The sequence below is a fragment of the Bufo gargarizans genome, chromosome 2 (genome assembly GCF_014858855.1).
Source record: "Bufo gargarizans isolate SCDJY-AF-19 chromosome 2, ASM1485885v1, whole genome shotgun sequence".
NCBI classification, from domain to species: Eukaryota; Metazoa; Chordata; class Amphibia; order Anura; family Bufonidae; genus Bufo; species Bufo gargarizans.
The window spans coordinates 495290409-495310694 of NC_058081.1; the positions used below are offsets into that span (position 1 = coordinate 495290409).

General features: G+C 45.2%; 1 protein-coding gene across 1 annotated transcript; it reads right to left on the reverse strand.

Annotated features, from left to right (window-relative positions):
- Nucleotides 1-6408: 6408 nt before the first annotated feature.
- RTCB (RNA 2',3'-cyclic phosphate and 5'-OH ligase) lies at nt 6409-20273 on the reverse strand. The gene is made up of 12 exons (XM_044281203.1): nt 20111-20273; nt 19322-19400; nt 18474-18541; nt 18183-18282; nt 15648-15804; nt 14758-14914; nt 13281-13440; nt 12984-13159; nt 12716-12904; nt 12146-12256; nt 11945-12064; nt 6409-9892 (listed from the first exon to the last, which is right to left on the reverse strand). The coding sequence occupies exons 1-12, from the start codon at nt 20201-20203 to the stop codon at nt 9785-9787; spliced, it is 1518 nt and encodes a 505-aa protein (XP_044137138.1). The 5' UTR covers nt 20204-20273; the 3' UTR covers nt 6409-9784.
- Nucleotides 20274-20286: the final 13 nt, after the last annotated feature.

Sequence of the window (20286 nt, forward strand, 5' to 3'; positions counted from 1 at the left end):
CCAAGTCCATCACCTGACCTGAATCCGATTGAGCATGCATTTGCCTTCCTGAAGACAAAACGAAAAGGGAAAATGCCCCCAAGAACAAGCAGGAACTGAAGACAGTTGCAGTAGAGGCCTGGCAGACCATCACCAGGGATGAAACCCAGCGTCTGGTGATGTCTATGCGTTCCAGACTTTAGGCTGTAATTGACTGCAAAGGATTTGCAACCAAGTATTAAAAAGTGAAAGTTTGATTTATGCTTATTATGTCCCATTACTTTTGGTTCCTTAACCACCTCCGGACCGCCTAACGCACATGTGCGTTCCGGAGGTGGCAGCGCTGCGCACAGTCACGCATATACGCGTCATCTCGCGAGACGCGAGATGACGCGACTATGCGCGCGCGCATGCGCAGTTCGCGCCGGCATTTCGCACAGAAGTATTTCGTCAGCAACCTGCCAGCCAATGATCGTGGCTGGCAGGTTGCCGATTTTTAAAAAATCCAATCAAAGTGCCAGATAGCAGATCATATTAGTAAATATGATCTGATATATGGCTGCCTGCTCCTCTGCTGGTTCTTTTCGTCGGTTGGATCCAGCAGAGGAGCAGGCTTCACAGTGAGTACACCAAACACTACACTTTAGCCCCAGATCACCCCCCTGAACCCCAATTAACCCTTTGATCACCCCTTTGATCACCCCTGTCAATCACAAGTGAAAAGAAAAAAGTGATCAGTGCAAACTGTCACTTTTTTTTCCCACTGTTATTGACCGTTAGGTTTTAGGTATAGTTTAGGTCCCTTGGTTAGGTAGTTAGCGATCAGTTAGCGCCCAGCCCACCGCACCGCAGTCCGTTATTCGCTGATTAGCGTATCGCTAATCAGCATTTGTACTTTTATAGTATCTGGAAGTGATCAAAACTGATCACGGTCAGATCTATAATAGTACTAGTGTCACTTTAGTTCGCCCTCCACCCAAAACGCAGTGTTTGCCCGATCAGGCCTGATCGGTCGCCCACACGTGCGTTCGCCCACACCCGCCCCACCGCAGTGACAAAAAAAATAATTTTTTTTTGATCACTGCACATTCACTTTACACGCACTGCGGCGATAAAAAAAAATCAGTTTTGATATTTTTTATCAACCGCAGCGGCCTCCGGTACTTCGCTAGCCTCCCCTTTGTAAGACAGGCTTGCTTTTTTTTTTCTTGGGTAGTCTCAGGGAATACCCCTAAATTTAGTTGCCCACATGTCTAACAGGGGGTATTCCTCTGAAGAGGCCTACAGGCTTCTGACCCAGTCGGATGAGGAGTGGGAACCCTCATCTGATGAATCCAGCGGGTCAGAATACGAACCTGTAGAAAGCAGTGGCTCTCTGACCCAAAGTTCGGACGAGGAGGCTGATGCCCCTGATACCACCAGGCGTACCCGGCCCCGTGTCGCTAGACCGCAGGTTGCGCAGGATCCGCTTCAAGAGCAGCAGAGTGGGGCTGGTGCTGTCGGATTACGTGGTGAGGCATACACCAGCAGCCCAGCCCTCCCTGGACCTAGTACCAGCACTGCCGTACAACCTGGTGAAGTAGCGAGCACCAGAAGGGCAGTTGAAGCTGGTACGGTGGCACGTGCAGTAGTGACCCCGTCGCAGCCACCGCAAAGACGTGCCCGTAGAGCCCCTAGAATCCCAGAGGTGCTGGCAAACCCTGATTGGCAGTCCCCAACTTCAGCCGCACCTGTAGTTTTCCCTTTCACTGCCCAGTCTGGAGTTCGGGTTGAGACGGCTCAGATCGGTTCGGCCCTGGGATTTTTTGAGCTGTTCTTGACTGCGGAGCTTTTAGACATAGTTGTGGCCGAAACAAACAGGTATGCCACACAATTTATCACCGCTAACCCGGGAAGCTTTTATGCCCAGCCTTTCCGGTGGAAACCAGTCCAAGTTTCCGAACTTAAAACTTTTCTGGGCCTCCTCCTCAACATGGGCCTGACAAAAAAAGCATGAATTGCGGTCATATTGGTCCACGAACCCGATTCATCACATGCCCATGTTCTCTGCTGCCATGTCCAGGGCACGTTTTGAGGCCATCCTGCGGTTCCTGCACTTTAGTGACAACACCGCCTCCCGTCCCAGGGGCCACCCTGCTTTTGACCGGCTCCACAAAATTCGGCCCCTCATAGACCATTTCAACCAGAAATTTGCAGATATTTATACCCCAGAGCAAAACATCTGCATAGACGAGTCCCTGATACATTTTACCGGGCGCCTTGGCTTCAAACAATACATCCCAAGCAAGCGCGCCCGGTATGGGGTCAAATTGTATAAGCTCTGTGAAAGGGCCACAGGCTATACCCACAAATTTCGGGTCTATGAGGGAAAAGATCAGACCCTGGAGCCGGTCGGTTGCCCTGACTACCTGGGGAGCAGTGGGAAGACAGTTTGGGACTTGGTGTCACCCTTATTCGGCAAGGGGTACCATCTTTATGTGGACAATTTTTACACAAGTGTGGCCCTCTTTAGGCATTTGTTTCTAGAACGGATTGGCGCCTGTGGTACCGCGCGAACTAGTCGCGCGGGCTTCCCCCAACGGCTCGTTACCACCCGTCTTGCAAGGGGGCAGAGGGCCGCACTGTGTAACAAAGAACTGCTCGCGGTGAAATGGAGAGACAAGCGTGACGTTTACATGCTCTCCTCCATTCACGCAGACACGACAATACAAATTGAGCGAGCAACCCATGTCATTGAAAAGCCCCTCTCAGTCCACGACTATAACCTCCACATGGGAGGGGTCGACTTCAATGACCAGATGTTGTCTCCGTATTTAGTTTCCCGACGCACCAGACGCTGGTATAAGAAGGTGTCTGTATATTTAATTCAATTGGCTCTGTACAATAGTTTTGTTCTCTACAGTAAGGCTGGGAGAACTGGATCCTTCCTCAAATTTCAGGAAGAGATCATCGAGAACCTCCTGTATCCAGGAGGTTCCGTGGCCCCATCCACCAGTGTAGTTAGTCGTCTACACGAGCGACATTTCCCCAATGTCGTTCCTGGTACCTCAACCCACCCGTCACCCCGAAAAAGATGTCGTGTCTGTAGCAGGAGTGGAATAAGGCGTGACACCCGCTATTTCTGTCCTGACTGTCCGGACCACCCTGCCCTATGCTTTGGAGAGTGTTTCCGGAAGTACCACTCACAGGTACACTATTAGCATAGGGATCATCTCACCAGGACAGGCACACAGGGCTATTAGGGCCCATTCACTCACTGCTGCTGCAAACGTCTCCTTTCACATGGGACAAAGTGCATAACGCACTTCGCCACATCTTTGGGCGATTTGCGCTTTGCACATTGACCCATGGGGAAGGAGAGGTTTGTTCTATAAAGGTAAAACAAAAAAACACACCAGTAAGCAAACACGTTAATGTTCAGTTAAAAAAGTTAAAGTTACATGTTCTGTTTCAAAGTTAATAAAATTATTGCGTTGCGGCCTGGTTTTTTTTTTTTTTGTCTTTTTACCTTCCAGGTGGACCAACCGATCTACTAGCTGCAGCACCGATGTGCATTCTGACAGAAGCATTGCGCTGCTGTCAGATTACACGCAAGTCTGTGTATGCGGCGCTGCAAGACGGGATTTTCTCCTCTGCAGTGACAGATACGTTTGCCGAGGCATACGAGCTGAGGAGGAGGCGGCGTTCCTATGCTTTGGCAAACACTTTGTGTATATATATATAAAAAAAATCCCGGCAATGATTTATTCATCCACATCGATTGATGCGAATGGAGAAATCTGGTTTGCCAGGGCATACGAGCTAAGTGGGTATGGATGTAGGGCGGAGCTCCTATGTCCTGGCAGACGCCTTTCCCCTCCATTTTTTTTTTTTGGCAGAGATTTTTTCATCCACATTGATCGATGCGAATGAAGAAATCTGTGCCGTTCATTTTTTTCTTTCAGCCCAGAGGCTGAACGGAAAAAAAAATCTCATTACCTGTATGCTCAATATAAGGAGAATAGCAGAAACTCCTAATGCTGGCCATACATGTAATGATTGCGGAGACCCTCAAATGCCAGGGCAGTACAAACACCCCACAACTGACCCCATTTTGGAAAGAAGACACCCCAAGGTATTTGCTGAGGGGCATATTGAGTCCATGAAAGATTTAAATTTTTGTCCAAAGTTAGCGGAAAGTGAGACTTTGTGAGAAAAAAAAAAAAAAATCAATTTCCGCTAACTTATGCAAAAAAAAATAATTTCTGTGAACTTGCCAGGCCCCTCATTGGATACCTTGGGGTGTCTTCTTTCCAAAGTGGGGTCACATGTGGGGTATTTATACTGCCCTGGCTTTTTAGGGGCCCTAAAGCATGAGAAGAAGTATGGGATCCAAACGTCTAAAAATGCCCTCCTAAAAGGAATTTGGGCCCCTTTGCGCATCTAGGCTGCAAAAAAATGTCACACATCTGGTATCGCCGTACTCAGGAGAAGTTGGGCAATGTGTTTTGGGGTGTCATTTTACATATACCCATGCTGGGTGAGATAAACATCTTGATCAAATGCCAACTTTGTATAAAAAAATTGGAAAAGTTGTCTTTTGCCAGGATATTTCTCTCACCCAGCATGGGTATATGTAAAATGACACCCCAAAACACATTCCCCAACTTCTCCTGAGTACGGCGATACCAGATGTGTGACACTTTTTTGCAGACAAGGTGGGCAAAGGGGCACATATTCCAAAGTGCACCTTTTGGATTTCACCGGTCATTTTTTACACATTTTGATTGCAAAGTTCTTCTCACACATTTGGGCCCCTAAATTGCCAGGGCAGTATAACTACCCCACAAGTGACCCCATTTTGAAAAGAAGACACCCCAAGGTATTCTGTGAGGGGCATGGTGAGTTCCTAGAATTTTTTATTTTTTGTCGCAAGTTAGTGGAATATGAGACTTTGTAAGAAAAAAATAAAAAATAAAAATCATCATCATTTTCCGCTAACTTGTGACAAAAAATAAAAAGTTCTATGAACTCACTATGCCCATCAGCGAATACCTTAGGGTGTCTACTTTCCGAAATGGGGTCATTTGTGGGGTTTTTCTACTGTTTGGGCATTGTAGAACCTCAGGAATCATGACAGGTGCTCAGAAAGTCAGAGCTGCTTCAAAAAGCGGAAATTCACATTTTTGTACCATAGTGTGTAAACGCTATAACTTTTACCCAAACCATTTTTTTTTTTTGCCCAAACATTTTTTTTTTATCAAAGACATGTAGAACAATAAATTTGGCGAAAAATTTATATATGGATGTCGTTTTTTTTGCAAAATTTTACAGCTGAAAGTGAAAAATGTCATTTTTTTGCAAAAAAATCGTTACATTTTGATTAATAACAAAAAAAGTAAAAATGCCAGCAGCAATGAAATACCACCAAATGAAAGCTCCATTAGTGAGAAGAAAAGGAGGTAAAATTAATTTGTATGGTAAGTTGCATGACCGAGCGATAAACGGTGAAAGTAGTGTAGTGCCGAAGTGTAAAAAGTGCTCTGGTCATGGAGGGGGTTTCACCTAGCGGGGCTGAAGTGGTTAAGTGGGAGGCACATATGCAAACAGTTGTAATTCCTACACCGTTCACCTGATTTGGATGTAAATTCCCTCAAATTAAAGCTGACAGTCTGCAGGTAAAGCACATCTTGTTTGTTTCATTTCAAATACATTGTGGTGGTGTATAGAACCAAAAATTTTAGAATTGTGACGATGTCCCAATATTTATGGACCTGACCGTATTCCCAAATACCTTTCATTAGTTATAACGGCTCGTTTTGTCTGGGGAGCAATCAACAGGAGAAATAAAATGGCCGCTGTATTAGTACACAAAACCTGTCCTGATCACACAGCAGCACAAGTTACTTTAAAGCAGTGAGCTAAAGAGCTGCCTCATCCTCCTCTCTGCTCCACTTGTCAGGGATTATGAACAAGAATACAGTTTAATAGGAGACATGATGTACAGAGAGGAGTGTTGGGGAAATGAGCAGCAGCACTTGTATATAGTCTCCATTACCACAGCCCCACATTACCACAGTCTGTCCTGTCTGTCCCCTCTGTACTTCATGTCTCCTTATGAACTCCATTCCCACAGAGATTAATTTGAAGATTTTATCATCTGTATTCAGCATTCTAAACCCTCACAAGTAGGAGACCAGGATAAGGCAGATTTTTAGCTCAGTGCTCTGAAATACCGTAACTTGTTCTCCTGTGTGATTAGGACAGGTTTTGTGTGAACTAATAGGACGGTGGCCATTTTATTTCGCTTAACGATTGCTCCCTAGACAAAAAGAGCCATTAAAACTAATGAAAGGTAATTGGGAATATATTTATAATAAAGCAATATTTTGGTATTTTGATTAATTCCTGGAGAACCCCTTTAAGTTATTTAATTTTCTTAATTCCCAGAGAAACCCTTTAAATATCCGAATGGTGAGGGTCCGACACTTCGCTCCCTCACCGATCAGCTGAAAGTGTAATAGCTGCGCTAGGTTACTGCATCTCAGCTCTCACAGAAGCGATTGAGAGCTGAGCTGCACTAACCCCCACAGCCACTAGACTTTGAGCTGAGTTGTCTGCTTCCTGCTCCATTCAAGAGCTAGTTACAGGGCTGGATGCTGCAGGGAACAGCTGATCGGTGGAGGTGTCTAAAAACCCAGCCCCTGTCTGGTTATGTCCAAGACAGAGTAAAATAATTTTACTGAATGACAACACCAGTAACAGTAATATACAAAAAAGATTTTTCTATGAGTTTGAAATGCTGCTTCTTCACTGTAACAGTAATACAGGTATCAGCTGAATGGAATAGTATACAGTACTGACATTCTTTAGTTTGACCACTAGATGGCAGCAGCACACATGTCAATATTTACTCCTGTGGTTTCCAGCCTATTTATCGGATATTACTACTAGGAGTCTGAAGTCATGTAGAGACCAGCCTATGGTTCCAAGCAATACTAGTTCTGATGTAAAAAGCACAAAGATAAAGAAGGGCATTTGTATCTAGCAAGTTGAATAACCTCAGCATTTAATATTATTTCCCATTATTGAGATCTCTGTTTGCCATTAGTGAATGGGAGCATACTTGGCTGAAAAACTATACACACCAAATACGTCTCGCACAGCTGACAGTTTGCTACAGTTGTATCCACTTTAGACAATGGTTTGTAATGCAAACAAATCAGCAGGGCAAATCTCTCTCCCGACCCCATAGTTTTCTACAACTGGATGCAAGCTATTCCACAATTGTAGCAACCTATGTACTGTGAGACACATTAGGTATGTACATGTTTGAAGCCTCATATTAACAAGGATGTTCCTATTCCCTGACAGCAAGAAGAAATTGGTACTTGACACAGCCGATAGCAACTCATGAGAATATTCAGCTTGTTTGCAACCGCCACTAGAGGGAGCTTTTTGCATGCTGTGAGGTACAAACAGTATGCCGTAAGCTTCTTAACTCCCCTAGTGGTGGCTCCAGGAAATCATAATGATGTCATGTACCTGAAGAGTCTTCAGGTTTACACATTCACTTTACATAACACATTTTTGCATGTGTTAGGGGAAAAAATAATAATAATCACTCCGCTTTTGCTTGTACTGCATTTTTTAATGGCACAAAACATCCCTTCGGCCAAAAATGTAGTTTCCCCCCGAAACCAAGTCTTTGCATAAAGCAACACCCTGCAGTGTTCCAAAAGTAAAAGTGAATAGGATAAGAGGTCCCAACAATCCTGATGCTTCTCAGAATTACGTCACGGACCGATATTAACCCCTTAGGAGAAAAAACAGATGCTGAGCTCTATGATAACCTGGGGTTACACGGATTCCTCTCCTGTACTTCCCTCCGCTGTCATTTGTGTGCTGCTTTTTTCTTTTTAAAATGGCGACAAGGCTGAGGACAACATATGAAAACACATCCCAAATGTGCATAAAAGCACTGCCTTATAGGGTGTGTATACTTTTGCAATTGTTTTATTCCGCTAATGTGGCAAAAATAAAAAAGTGACGCAACAATGCATACAGTCTTGCTTAAAACTATGTGTGTACAAGACAGATGGGGGAGATTTATTAAAACTGGTGCAAAGGAAAACTGGCTTAGCTGCCCACAGCAACCAGATTCCACCTTTGATCCTTTTTATTTTCCAAGAAAAAAATGAATCTGATTGGTTGCTACAGGCAACTAAGCTGTTTTCCTTTGTACCAGTTGACAACTACCCCGCCCCCATGTGTCTCCACGGTTACAGACTACAAACAAGCCCTGTGTAGTCTGATCCTGCACTCATGTGTTACTGCACTCCCCCTTCTTGATAATCTACAGGAAGCATAAGAGGGGGCAAGAGGGATCAGACTACACAGGGCTTGTTTGTAGTCTGTAACCAGGGAGACCACATAGCTTTGCATAGGAGCTGTATATATGAAATGCTAGGAGATCTTTAAAGACAAATTGAAAAGTTGCAAAAGTATACATAACCTTTAACACACTGAAATGTACTGTATAAATGAGGCTGCAAACAAAATTCATCAGAGCTGGGGTGCTCCTGCTCATCTAAAAAAGGCTTCCATATTATAAGATTTGAAGTGCGTTCATTGTGATGCCCAATTCATAACTGCAGGGATATTTCTACAGTCTCCTAGACAAGAGTGTAGAAATCCCCCATCACAGAGCAGGCTGAGACCTGTAGTACAGGGTGGGATACCTACACTAATCAATCTAGAGTTAAAGAGGTATTCCAGTCTTAAAGGTGGGCACTAGGTGGAAAATGTGGTGGCTGGGATTTGGCAAATGGAAGTCAATGGATCCTGTCCATTTGATAGAAGTGGGTCCCAGGGGCAAGGACCTGCACCTATCACACATTATCCTGTAAATGGTAAATATGGAAATACCACTTTAATGTGGAAACTAAGCCAGGTAAGCTAGGGCCACCAGTACTGATTTAAAAGGGGTTGTTTCCCACGGACTTTCAGGTGCCAAGTCATCTGAGATCCCAAAACTGCAACTGTGATCAACTCAAGGACTGATTCACACGACCATGCTCAGTCCCAGAAACACGGTGTGTGTGTCCCCGTCACTTCTCCTGGACCTGCACTGACTGCATCAGAGTGATTCAGGACACAGGATGTGAGCACAGTACAATAGACTCACCGTCAAATAGGAATTGACTTGATTATAAATCACCATGATGCAGTCAGTTCAGGACAGTGAAGCTGTGGCCAACACACGGACTGTGATTCTCAGACCGAACATGGTAGTGCGATTCATCCCTGAAAGGAGTGTGGAGTGTTCCGGTCTTACGTGAACAAAACTTAGTCATCCTGTTCTAAAGTTCTACAATTTTCTAATACATTATGTATGGATTGTAATTCATCATCATTCTCAAGATCTCTACTTGCGGTCAGCGAATGTGACCATTCTTGTCTAGAGTTCTGACCACTCAAAGGTAGATGGGTAAAATAATGAGATGCACAGTTCCTGAACACCACAAAAAAAAAAAAAAAGTATCTTCTATTCACTGGCAGCAAGCAGAGTTCCCTCATCTGTAAGCTAACAGTGTATCATTCCATACATATGAATGGGAGAGCCAATCCCTTCTAAATAATCATTAATTACCAGGAGGGCCAAGTCTATTTTCCTACATGAAGTTGGAATCAAAGGGTTAAATTAAATAGTAAAATAAGATGCGATCCTTATATTGGGCAGCGATCCCTCAGTATTGTCCTGCTGAGGACGGCTCTCTGAGCTCTGTTGTCAGCTCTTTACAGTCTTAGGTGACTGTCGGTCCTCTCAGCCCTTGATGACGGCGATGGGACGCAGCTTGATGGCTTTCTTGCTGATTCCGGCATCGTGACAGGTATTCACCACGTCTGTGACATTCTTGTACGATTCAGGAGCCTGCGGAGATATGATACATGTCAATCATGATGTTCCCTTTAAAGGGGTATTCCCATCTAGGACATTTATGGCATAATGAGAAGACATGGTACAAGTGTCCGAGCGGTGTTGGTCCCACCTCTGGGACCAGATCCTATCTGAAAAACAGGGCCTTGAAGGGAACAGAGAGCAAGCCGCGGAGGAGAGGCCACCCCTCCATTCACTGCTCTAGGACTTCCGAAAATAGCCAAGCACTGGCTGGTGTGGAAATGGTCCTTAAAGGGGTTGTCATACCCTTATTTTCACCCAGGCAGCTCCCCTGAGGCTAGCATCGGAGCATCTCACAGGGCAAGGGCTCTTTTGTTTATCATAACACACTGCCGGGCGGAAACTTCCGCCTGGCAGTGTGTTTGGTGATGTCACCGGCTCTGATGGGCGGGCTTTAGTGCTGCCCTAGACATTTTATTGGCTAGGGCAGCGCTAAATCCCTCCCATCAGTGCCGGTGACGTCATCTGGCTTCCTGGCAGCCCCATGGAGAGTACAGATACGTCACCGGATCTCCAAAAAAATGCAGGGCAAAGGAGAGCATTGGAGCATGAACTGCTCCGATGCTCCTGTCAGGGGGGCTGCCTGGGTGAAAATGGAGGTATGTCCGGGTTCAGCTCTGAACCCGGACAACCCCTTCAAGCAGAGGTGTCACTGCAGAGGATTTCAACCGCCACCCAGAATTTGGACTTTTATTCCGATACCAAGTACAGTATCACAATTCTCAATACCAAAACTATACTTTCCAGAAAAAATAAAAAAAATTGCATGAAATATGTAGGTGTTTAGTGCCGACAGCCTTTATTATGAATTCCCCTATGTTGGTACATATATCTATTTTTCATCATCAAGTGAATTATGCTTTGCTCCATCCTAGTGTTGATCACTTCTTCCCTTGTATGTAGTTTTATCATGTCACCCATTCCCACGGATCCTTTGCCCAGTTTATCCCTTTTATCTTCAGTAGGTGGCTGATCCTGTTACTATGTGGGGCAGTGTCGAGCGGGTGTATGAACGAACCGTCGTATACACCTCTCATACTCTCATTGGTCCCGCGCCGACCCAGCCTTTTGGGGGGGGGAAGGGGTGGTCTAAACGCCCTATATAGTTTAGCGCTTCGGGCGGCCGTCACAGCACTGGTTATGCTGCCACACAACACCAGTGTGGCAGCGTTCTCAACATGTACTTGTAATACCTTGCTCCTGATGATTCCTATAGAAGAAACGCGTCGAGCTTTACCATAGTGGGAGTGCTAATTAGTTGGGGCAGGTATCTAGGTGTAGTGCGACCATTAACCCTGATGCAACTGTTCTGTTTAGTCCCATTGGAGCTGGTCACATCCCGGCCAGGGACTCATTTTGACCATTTTTCTACACTGTTCTTCTCACCGACCCAGCTTTTCTTTTATGGTGCCTGCATAATCTATTTTCTGCGGCACTTTTTTACGCATATATATTTGCTGGCCATCACAGAAATTGAGTGTGTTCTGGGAAGACTTTACCTGTGTGCTACAATACAGGTGTCTTTCGTCCTTACACTCTTGTGCCTCTATTGCGTTAAGTTGTATGTTTAGGTAATACAGATTTTTCCTACATTTCCCCCATTTTTAAGGATATATTAATAAAGTTTATTATTTTAGCGCCTTTCTTTACAGTGATTCAACACTAGGGTCCTCCCTTCATATAGCCAAATCCCTCTCAGCAACTGGATGCCCCCTACTCGCAGCTGACCCCACTCTCCCTACATTCAGCAGAGGTGGGAAAGCTACATGGCACCAAGAATTGGCGCTGGGATCAGGCATGGTTTGCAGCTTCACTATTTTCAACATCTGATTGCCATCAGTGAATGGAACCTTTCCATTCAATGTATCTAGGAGCTCTCAGGTGAGTAAATAGATAACATGGAAGGAGTCAACGGTCATGTAAGCGGCTTAAAAAGAAACCTGCTATCACCGATTTCTCAACGGCTCTTCTTTACAGCAACTTATATGGATGCAGCTGCGCTGTCACAGGTTAGAGACCACTCACCTCTTCCATGACAAGTTTTGGGGAGGCCACCCGGATGGCTATGCCCATGTCAGCCAGCTTATCCAAAACATCTTGAAAGTCCAAGTTTCGTCTAGATTTAGCTCTGGACAGCGCCCGACCCTGAAGAACAGATCAAAGATCTCAGTTATGTCAGGTTCCACCATCGTAACACAATATGAACAGGAGGTAGTCACTACTCACGGCTCCGTGGCAGGTGGTTCCAAATGTCTCTGTCATGCCTTGCTCAGTGCCAGTCAATACGTAGCTGCAGGTTCCCATGGTGCCACCGATCAGCACTGGCTGCCCGGTCATCTGCAGAGAGGAGATGCGGGATTATATTAAGTAATTACCACAAGATTTTGGGATAACTGGCTGAAAGTGAGCTGATCTTCGCTGCAGTTCACCCGAGTCAGGCAGACCCGACTTCATAACAAGCATTACCCTAAGGAAACATGCAGATGGGGGTGTCCAGTTCCGACAATCCCTTTAACACATTAAAACAAGCAGTGCTCCACCAACAGGAAGAAGCTGCTCAAGCAGCAGTGTGACTCTTGGAGGAGCCACTAATTAACAGCAGCAGCTTCCCCTGTATCTTTCCCTGCTCTGATCACAACCGTTTAACCCATCTTGTTATGCAGTCAATACTGACTGTTGCACCAAAGGGATTTTAAAGAGGGAGGGGGTTCCCTCTTCAAAGCCATTGGCATCCTCAAGGACACACTGTTTATTTTTATACCTTGGTAATGGATCTGGTGTATGGAGAAACCTCACCTGGTAATCCACAGCAATAAGTGGGTGATGTGGTGGGAATGCTCGGGTAGAGCCCTTCCTGTGAACCAGCAGTGTCTTCTCCTTTCCATCCACCACATGCTGCTCTACCTTGGCGATGTTGTGCGAGACGTCGTAGATCACATGCATGTCCAGGTCATCGGGGGTCGTGTTGAAGACTTTAGCAAACGCCTGCCATCAAGACAGCTGAATGAGATCTGGGTCAGAGCCAAATATCCGCCCCCTCTGCCCTGTTCTCTAGTGATCATACCTGTCTTGTGAGGAACGTCATAGACGAACGGTTCACCCAGGCGTAGTTCCCGGCAGCGGCCATGCCCTTCAGATAGTCCTGTCCCTCGGGAGAGGAGATCCTGGCGCATGCCAGCTGCCTATCATTTACAATGATTTTATCTCGTTTCATTGCTTTTTCCATTGCAACCAGAGCATCTGGAAAGAAGAATTATGGTAATGCCAGAGATAATAGAACAGAAGTAATATACCTGACGTGTCTGATAACAGGGAATAATAAACTGTATGATGTCTGTAGCGAGCAGACCTCTATACGTACCTGTGGCCACTTGGTGCCCTAGACCTCGGCTTCCACTGTGAATCATGACACACACCTGTCCCTTGTGGTCAATGCCCATCTTTTTGCCAGCGTATTCATCATAAATCTCATCCACCACCTGGATCTCTGCGTAATGGTTCCCAGCTCCCAGTGTACCAAGCTGCAAACAAATGCAGATTGGGAATTACGTCACAACCTACTCCAGTCACATCCCAGCTAGGTCTGCTATTTACAATGTGTCTGTGGTTTGTCACCAGGCTGTGTCATTTGAGTGCTCACAATCCACGGCACTCTAGTAACAGGTCATTAACTGAACTGTCAAATGCAGCTCTGGATGTGACTGGAGCAGAAATAATGAATGTGCTCTAGCATGAGAAATAAACCTTAAAAGGGTTGTCTCAGACATTGGTGGCACGTCACTAGGATATGCCACCAATGTCAGCACCTATCTCCAGAATAGGACAACTGAAGTGAGTGGAGAGCGGTCGTGCATGCGTCCTCCATTTATATAAGTCCTGGCTATCTCTGGCAGGCCAACAGAAGTGAATGAAGTGGTGGCTGCACTTGCGCTGTGCACACTCTATTTATTTCTATGGGACTCCCAAAAATAGCCAAGCTCACTCGCTCAACTGTTTTCAGAACTCCCATAGAAATGAATGATGAGCACGCCACACATGTGCCCTCCTTCACATTTGAGGCCCCGTTCAGGAGATGGGTGCAGGTCCCAGAGGACATTGGGAGCATTATTCTCAGATAAAACAACCACTTTAAAAAGGTGGTTGCCAGGGTTCTAGTTACTGTGTGAATGGGTGCTGAGCTGCTGAAACATAGTCAATAGCAGTTAAAGGGGTTATCTGGTATCTAATATATCCCCCCAATGCATGGGCCACATGTATGGATTATTCTTTACTTGCTCCCCAGAACCACTGCTGCATCTCCCCATCACTTGGATCAAAACCTCGCGGCGACTGGGGTGGGGTGGGATGGAGCATTGCGGGGGGCGGTGCAGCCAATAGCTGGCCGCAATGGGGACCCCTTGATGCTGGTCTCCGTCACAGTCTGCCATTGGCTGCACCTCCCTGCCACGGGTGTTTTGATCCGAGAGACAGGGAGATGCAGCGGTGGCCATGCAGGGATCTAGAGCAACGCGGTTGCTGGGGAGCAGATAGGTATAATCCGTACAAGGAAGCCAGGCAGTGGGGGGGGGGGGGGTGTTATATTTTAGATATCAGATAACCCCTTTAATGGAGCTGTGATTCCGTTTTTGTTCACTGCGCTATGTCTTGCACCGGTGGCTGATCGATGGGGTTTCCAGGTGTTGGACCCCGATCGATCTGATATTGATGACCTATCCTAAGGATATCTAGAACCTGGACAAGAGCTTTCAAAGTAAAATGTAAGGGTCTCTTTTCATATATTCTGGAATAACACAAGCAATGGCCTCCTCTCCAGTAACATATGTGGACAATACGTGTACCTGGGGCAGACCCCTCTTCTTGGCCTTGGAGGACACCTTGCTGGGATCGGCCTGCAGCATTCTGCCATACTCCTCACAGTGTTCCTTGTCTTCAGCCCATGCATAGCCCTCCCTGAGGGACCAGTCCACTCCCATCTCCAGGGCTTCTTCTAGATCTCTAGATTAAGGGGACAGGGAGATGAACATCCCCTAAAAGGGTTCAGACATCAGATTTATTAATTTGGTTGGCTGCCTAGCAACAGAGAGGATACTGGTTCTCTAGGGTCTTTTGGAGACCAGCGGGTCCCAGTCTTTACCGCATGTACTCCAGACAAATCGCCACCCCCCAGCGGTCTGAATCTGAAGCCTTCTAACATACTAGTGTTTCCTATTCCTTGACAGGATTAGATAAACCGATACAGTGTAATAAGCTTCCATCTACATCAGGATGAGTATTCAGTCTTTGAATGTGGACAAAAATGCTCTCATTTACTGACAGCAAGCAGGGATTTTTAAGAAAAGTGAGATACATACTGGTATATCAAAACTGGCATACCAATCAGAGTTTTTTTTTTTGTAATGAATGTTGGACCTGTGTTTGGAACTTATCAGAAATGCTTTTGATCCCAAATTTAAAAAAAATATGATCACATTCACTGACAGCAAGCTGAAATCTTGAAGACAATAAAGAACTTGAAAATCAGCATCCTTTCCAGGACTGTGAGTTCTTATACACATTACTTCACTGCAACAAGAAGGATTAGGTCAGGAAGGTTCCTGTTCATTGACAGCAAGCAGAGATCTTCCAAACGACCAAGACATGAAACACATAGTATATAAGACAGTCACAGAACTTTTCATGGTACAGCGATTAACCTTCAACGACATAACACCAGAAGCCCCTGACGTACTTGGCGCTCATGGGGATAACACCTTTGGATCCCACTCCGACAGGAATGTGGTCAAACATGGACTGGGCGAGCTGCTCCTTAACCGGCTGCACGTCTCCCTCATCAAGATTGGTGCGAAGTAAGCGGACCCCACAGTTAATGTCAAAACCGACACCCCCTGCAGGACAAAACGGAAACAACTGCTTAGAAATCCAAGCCCGATGTATTTCTTGAGACTATATTCAATGCAGCACAGTGGAAGATGTCCATGTAACCCCAGCCAAATCATAGCAGCTTGACATCCCAAAAGTGTCTTAGGGACTCCAAAATGTTGTGGAAATATGAATTTAGTCACCTTATTACTATGGGGGAGATCAAAACTGGCTTAGTGGCTCAAAACAACCAATCAGATTCCACCTTTCATTTCCCAAAGAAGCTCTGAAAAATAAAAGGTGGAATCTGATTGGTGGCTATGGGCAACTAAGCCGTTCTCCTTTATGCCAGTGTGATAAATCTCCCTTTGTCTCTTTATCAGAATTTCTGTGCCAACTTTGCTTTTTGTGAAGCCATGCCCCCTTGTTAGGAAAGCCACATCTTCCAACCGCATGGCATCCATGGAACTAGCATAATGGAAAATACGGCTTTCCTGACGGGGACGCATAATAAAGACACACTCGTAAGTTCCCTAAATTCATGTTTCCAAAACACTCCTTAAAAAGGGGTTACAACCTGTCCCACAACAAAAAACTGCCCATACAGTTACATGAACGCAAAAGTAAAAAGGTTATGGCTTTTGGAATTAAAATTGTTTATGACAGGAAGGGGTTAATAAAACCTGCTTTTTTTTATTACAAAATGAATATGAAATGAATATGACATGTAACCTTTAAAGTGTCCCTGTACTTTGAGAAAATTTCATAGCGACATATCAAAAATTCTGATATACGAGTGCCAAGACTCCTACAGATTGCTAGTACAAGGAGACATTTTTCTAATAAGATTCACTGCCTGTCGCCACCTGGATTTAACTAAGCAAATAGTTCTGAGCCTCCTATTGGATAATTACTGCATGGGCGATTATCTTTCAGCTGGCAACAAGTTATTTGACCCCAACTGGTGCAATGAGTTGCTTCTCTAAACAACCATGTCGAAAGACACATCTCGTGGTCGTGGAAAAGATGTTAGTCTGTTTGAGAAGGGTCAAATCATTGGCATGCATCAAGCAGAGAAAACATCTAAGAAGATTGCAGAAACTACTAAAATTGGGTTAAGAACTGTCCAACGCATTATTAAAAACTGGAAGGATAGTGGGGACCCATCGTATTCGAGGAAGAAAAGTGGTAGGAAAAAAAAAAAATCCTGAATGATCGTGATCGGCGATCACTTAAACGTTTGGTGAAATCAAATCAAGGAAAAACAACAGAATAACTCAGGGCTATGTTTAATAGTGAAAGTAAGAGCATTTCCACACGCACAATGCGGAGGGAACTCAAGGGATTGGGACTGAACAGCTGTGTAGCATTAAGAAAATCGCTAATCAAACCAGGAAAACCAGAGAAAAAGGCTTCAATTTGCTAGGGAGCATAAAGATTGGACTCTGGAGCAACGGAAGAAGGTCATGTGGTCTGATGAGTCCAGATTTACCCTGTTCCAGAGTGATGGGCGCATCAGGGTAAGAAGAGAGGCGGATGAAGTGATGCCCCCATCATGCCTAGTGCCTACTGTACAAGTCTGTGGGGGCAGTGCTATGATCTGGGGTTGCTGCGGTTGGTCAGGTCTAGGTTCACCAACAGTATGTGCTCCAAGAATGAGGTCAGCTAACCACCTGAACATAGTGAATGACCAGGTTATTCCATCAATGGATTTTTTCTTCCCTGATGGCACGGGCATATTCCAAGATGACAATGCCAGGATTCATCGGGCTCAAATTGTGAAAGAGTGGTTCAGGGAGCATGAGACATAATTTTCACACATGGATTGGCCACCACAGAGTCCAGACCTTAACCCCATCGAGAATCTTTGGGATGTGCTGGAGAAGGTTTTGCGCAGCGGCCAGACTCTACCATCATCAATGCAAGATCTTGGTGAAAAATGAATGCAACACTGGATGGAAATAAATCTTGTGACATTGGAGAAGCTTATCGAAACAATGTGACAATTGTATATTTTTTTTTTTGGGTGGCGACTTTTTTTTTGGACAGGCAGTGTATATTAAAGTTTTTTTTTATCTTTACTGGTACTCTATACTAAGATTTAGTTTGGCCTCGGACTGCCATCACGAATCACCTGCACCCCACAATTGCATCAAGCGGGGACAGAATGAGTCCCCTCCCTCAGGTAAACTCCTTAGATACCATGGTCACTAATGACCAAAGCATGTATAGGGTTAAACAGCTGGGATTGGCGTCAGCTCTGATCCTGGTAGTTACAGCCAGCACTTGCTGGTGATGGCACAGCTCCTCTGCCTACACCATGACATGATGGCAGACCCCTGGAATAAACTGCACAGCCTGACGTACTATTACATCATGGGGAAAAGGGGGGAAATATCCGTACCTGGGGAGACAACTGCATCAGGATTATCCATATCAAAAGCCGCCATGTTGCCAATAGCAAAGCCGTAGCCTGAGTGGACGTCCGGAAGACCAATGGACCTCTACAGGGTAGACAAAGACAAAAAATAGATGAAAACTAAAGCAGCCCTCGTGCACTATCACATGGGAGGCTGCAGCAGAGTGACCTGGCTGGATGCTACATGACAGGTCAGATAGCCTGCAGCGCTATTCCATATATAATACAATTACGGAACTGGCCATGACAACAGCAGCCTCCCTGCAATGTACTTACATGCACTATTCCTGGTAAAGCCGCCACATTACCAATCTGCTTCATTGCCGGAAGAAAACCTCCAGCCGCTAAAACAGCCAAAAAAAAAAATAAAGAGACAAAAGTTAATTACAAAATGAGCTTTATTGTAGGCGAGGATAAATAATGCAGTTTCTTGCCACTTTCACATCTGCGCCGTGCTGTCCGGTTTGGTCAACTGGGGGGCGTTCCCATGTCGGACACAAAACCGCTGCAAGCAGCGATTTGTGTGCAGCATGGGGGACTGAAGAAGCCGGATCCGGCAACAACAACCAGCTAAGTCAAAGGTGCAGAATATTTTATTTATTTATTTTCGGACAATATATACAGAGCTGAATACATCAATGTTACCTTTTGTACGAGAGACGCACATTGTGACAAATAGCGAGGCCAGGCGCTTCCACATATGACACACTCCGTTCTACTACAGCTAACAGTATAACCAGGTTACTTTTTGCAATTTTTTTTCCAACGTAATTAAAAGGGGTGTTCTGACCAAATAAAAGAAATGCAGTAGCATTTTTTGGGTATTCCACTGCAACGCTTTATTTGGCTGGAATACCACTTTATTGTAAAACGCAAGTAAATTTCCTATCTGTCTTTATTGTGACTACCTGTGCTGTGTAGTCTGATCCTGCAATCATATGTTACTCTTCCTCTTGCCCCTCGTCTGTAGGTTATCAGGATGAAGAAGAAAAAGTGGCGCAACACCAGACTGCAGGATCCGACTACATATGGACCACCCCTCTGATAAGACACAAGTGGAGGTCTCCTATGGGAATGCAATAACTCATCAAATCTTATAGAACGGTTAGGAGTCTAGGACATACCACCACCACGACAGGCGTTCCTCAGCTCTTCAAACATCAGCTTCTCCAGAGGATCATTCACGTAGAACACACCTTCCACCTAAGCACAATACAGACAAGGTAAAGAGGGTTTCACAGTGTATATATAGAACACAGACAGGTTTTACTCTGTACATACATTACTTATCCTGTATTATACTCCAGAGCTGCACTCACTATTCTGCTGGTGGAGTCATTGTGTACATACATTACATTACTTATCCTGAGTTACCTCCTGTATTATACTCCAGAGCTGTACTCACTATTCTGCTGGAGGAGTCACTGTGTACATACATTACTCATCCTGTACTGATCCTGAGTTACATCCTGTATTATACTCCAGAGCTGCACTCACTATTCTGCTGGTGGAGTCACTAGATAAGCATATGTTCTTTACATACCCACCAGTCACATAGACTCTACAACAGTTCACTAAATACAATACTTTTCTGTGGATCTGTTTGCTACATAATTTGAGGTGCCCTCCATGTCACCCACATGGCAGACTGGGTGTATCTGATCACTAAATACAAAGGACCCCAGGCATCTTCTTCCATGAATCAATGGTAGACATCGCCATCTACAGGTGATCTTCCGTTATTACACCATATAGAACAGCGCCACCTACAGAACACATGGCATTACACTAATACAGCCTACAGATTACAATACACCATGGTTATAACGCCTCCTGGAGACGAACACAGGCAGATAACAGCAGTGAAAGCCATGCGATGTCAGCACGACAATCTGGGTAATCTTAATAAGGACCTGCATATTGGGGACGAATCCCTTGCGGATCCTCCAGCAGTTCTTATGAATCTTGTCCAGATACTGTAACTCGTCATTGTAGCTGCGGCTCATGGTGACAGCCTCTCACTCTTCCACACTGCCAGCCGGCACCGGAACAGCCTCTGACGTCACTTCCAGGGGACCCTATAGCTTCT

Excerpts from the sequence above, each read along its gene's own strand:
- RTCB (XM_044281203.1), bottom strand. The coding sequence starts at position 20,203 with ATGAGCCGCAGCTACAATGACGAGTTACAGTATCTGGACAAGATTCAT. Across the intron at positions 14,915-15,647 it reads GTTATCCCCATGAGCGCCAA|AGATCTAGAAGAAGCCCTGG; the intron begins GTACGTCAGGGG and ends CCCTTAATCTAG. Across the intron at positions 13,441-14,757 it reads AGAAGAGGGGTCTGCCCCAG|CTTGGTACACTGGGAGCTGG; the intron begins GTACACGTATTG and ends ATTTGTTTGCAG.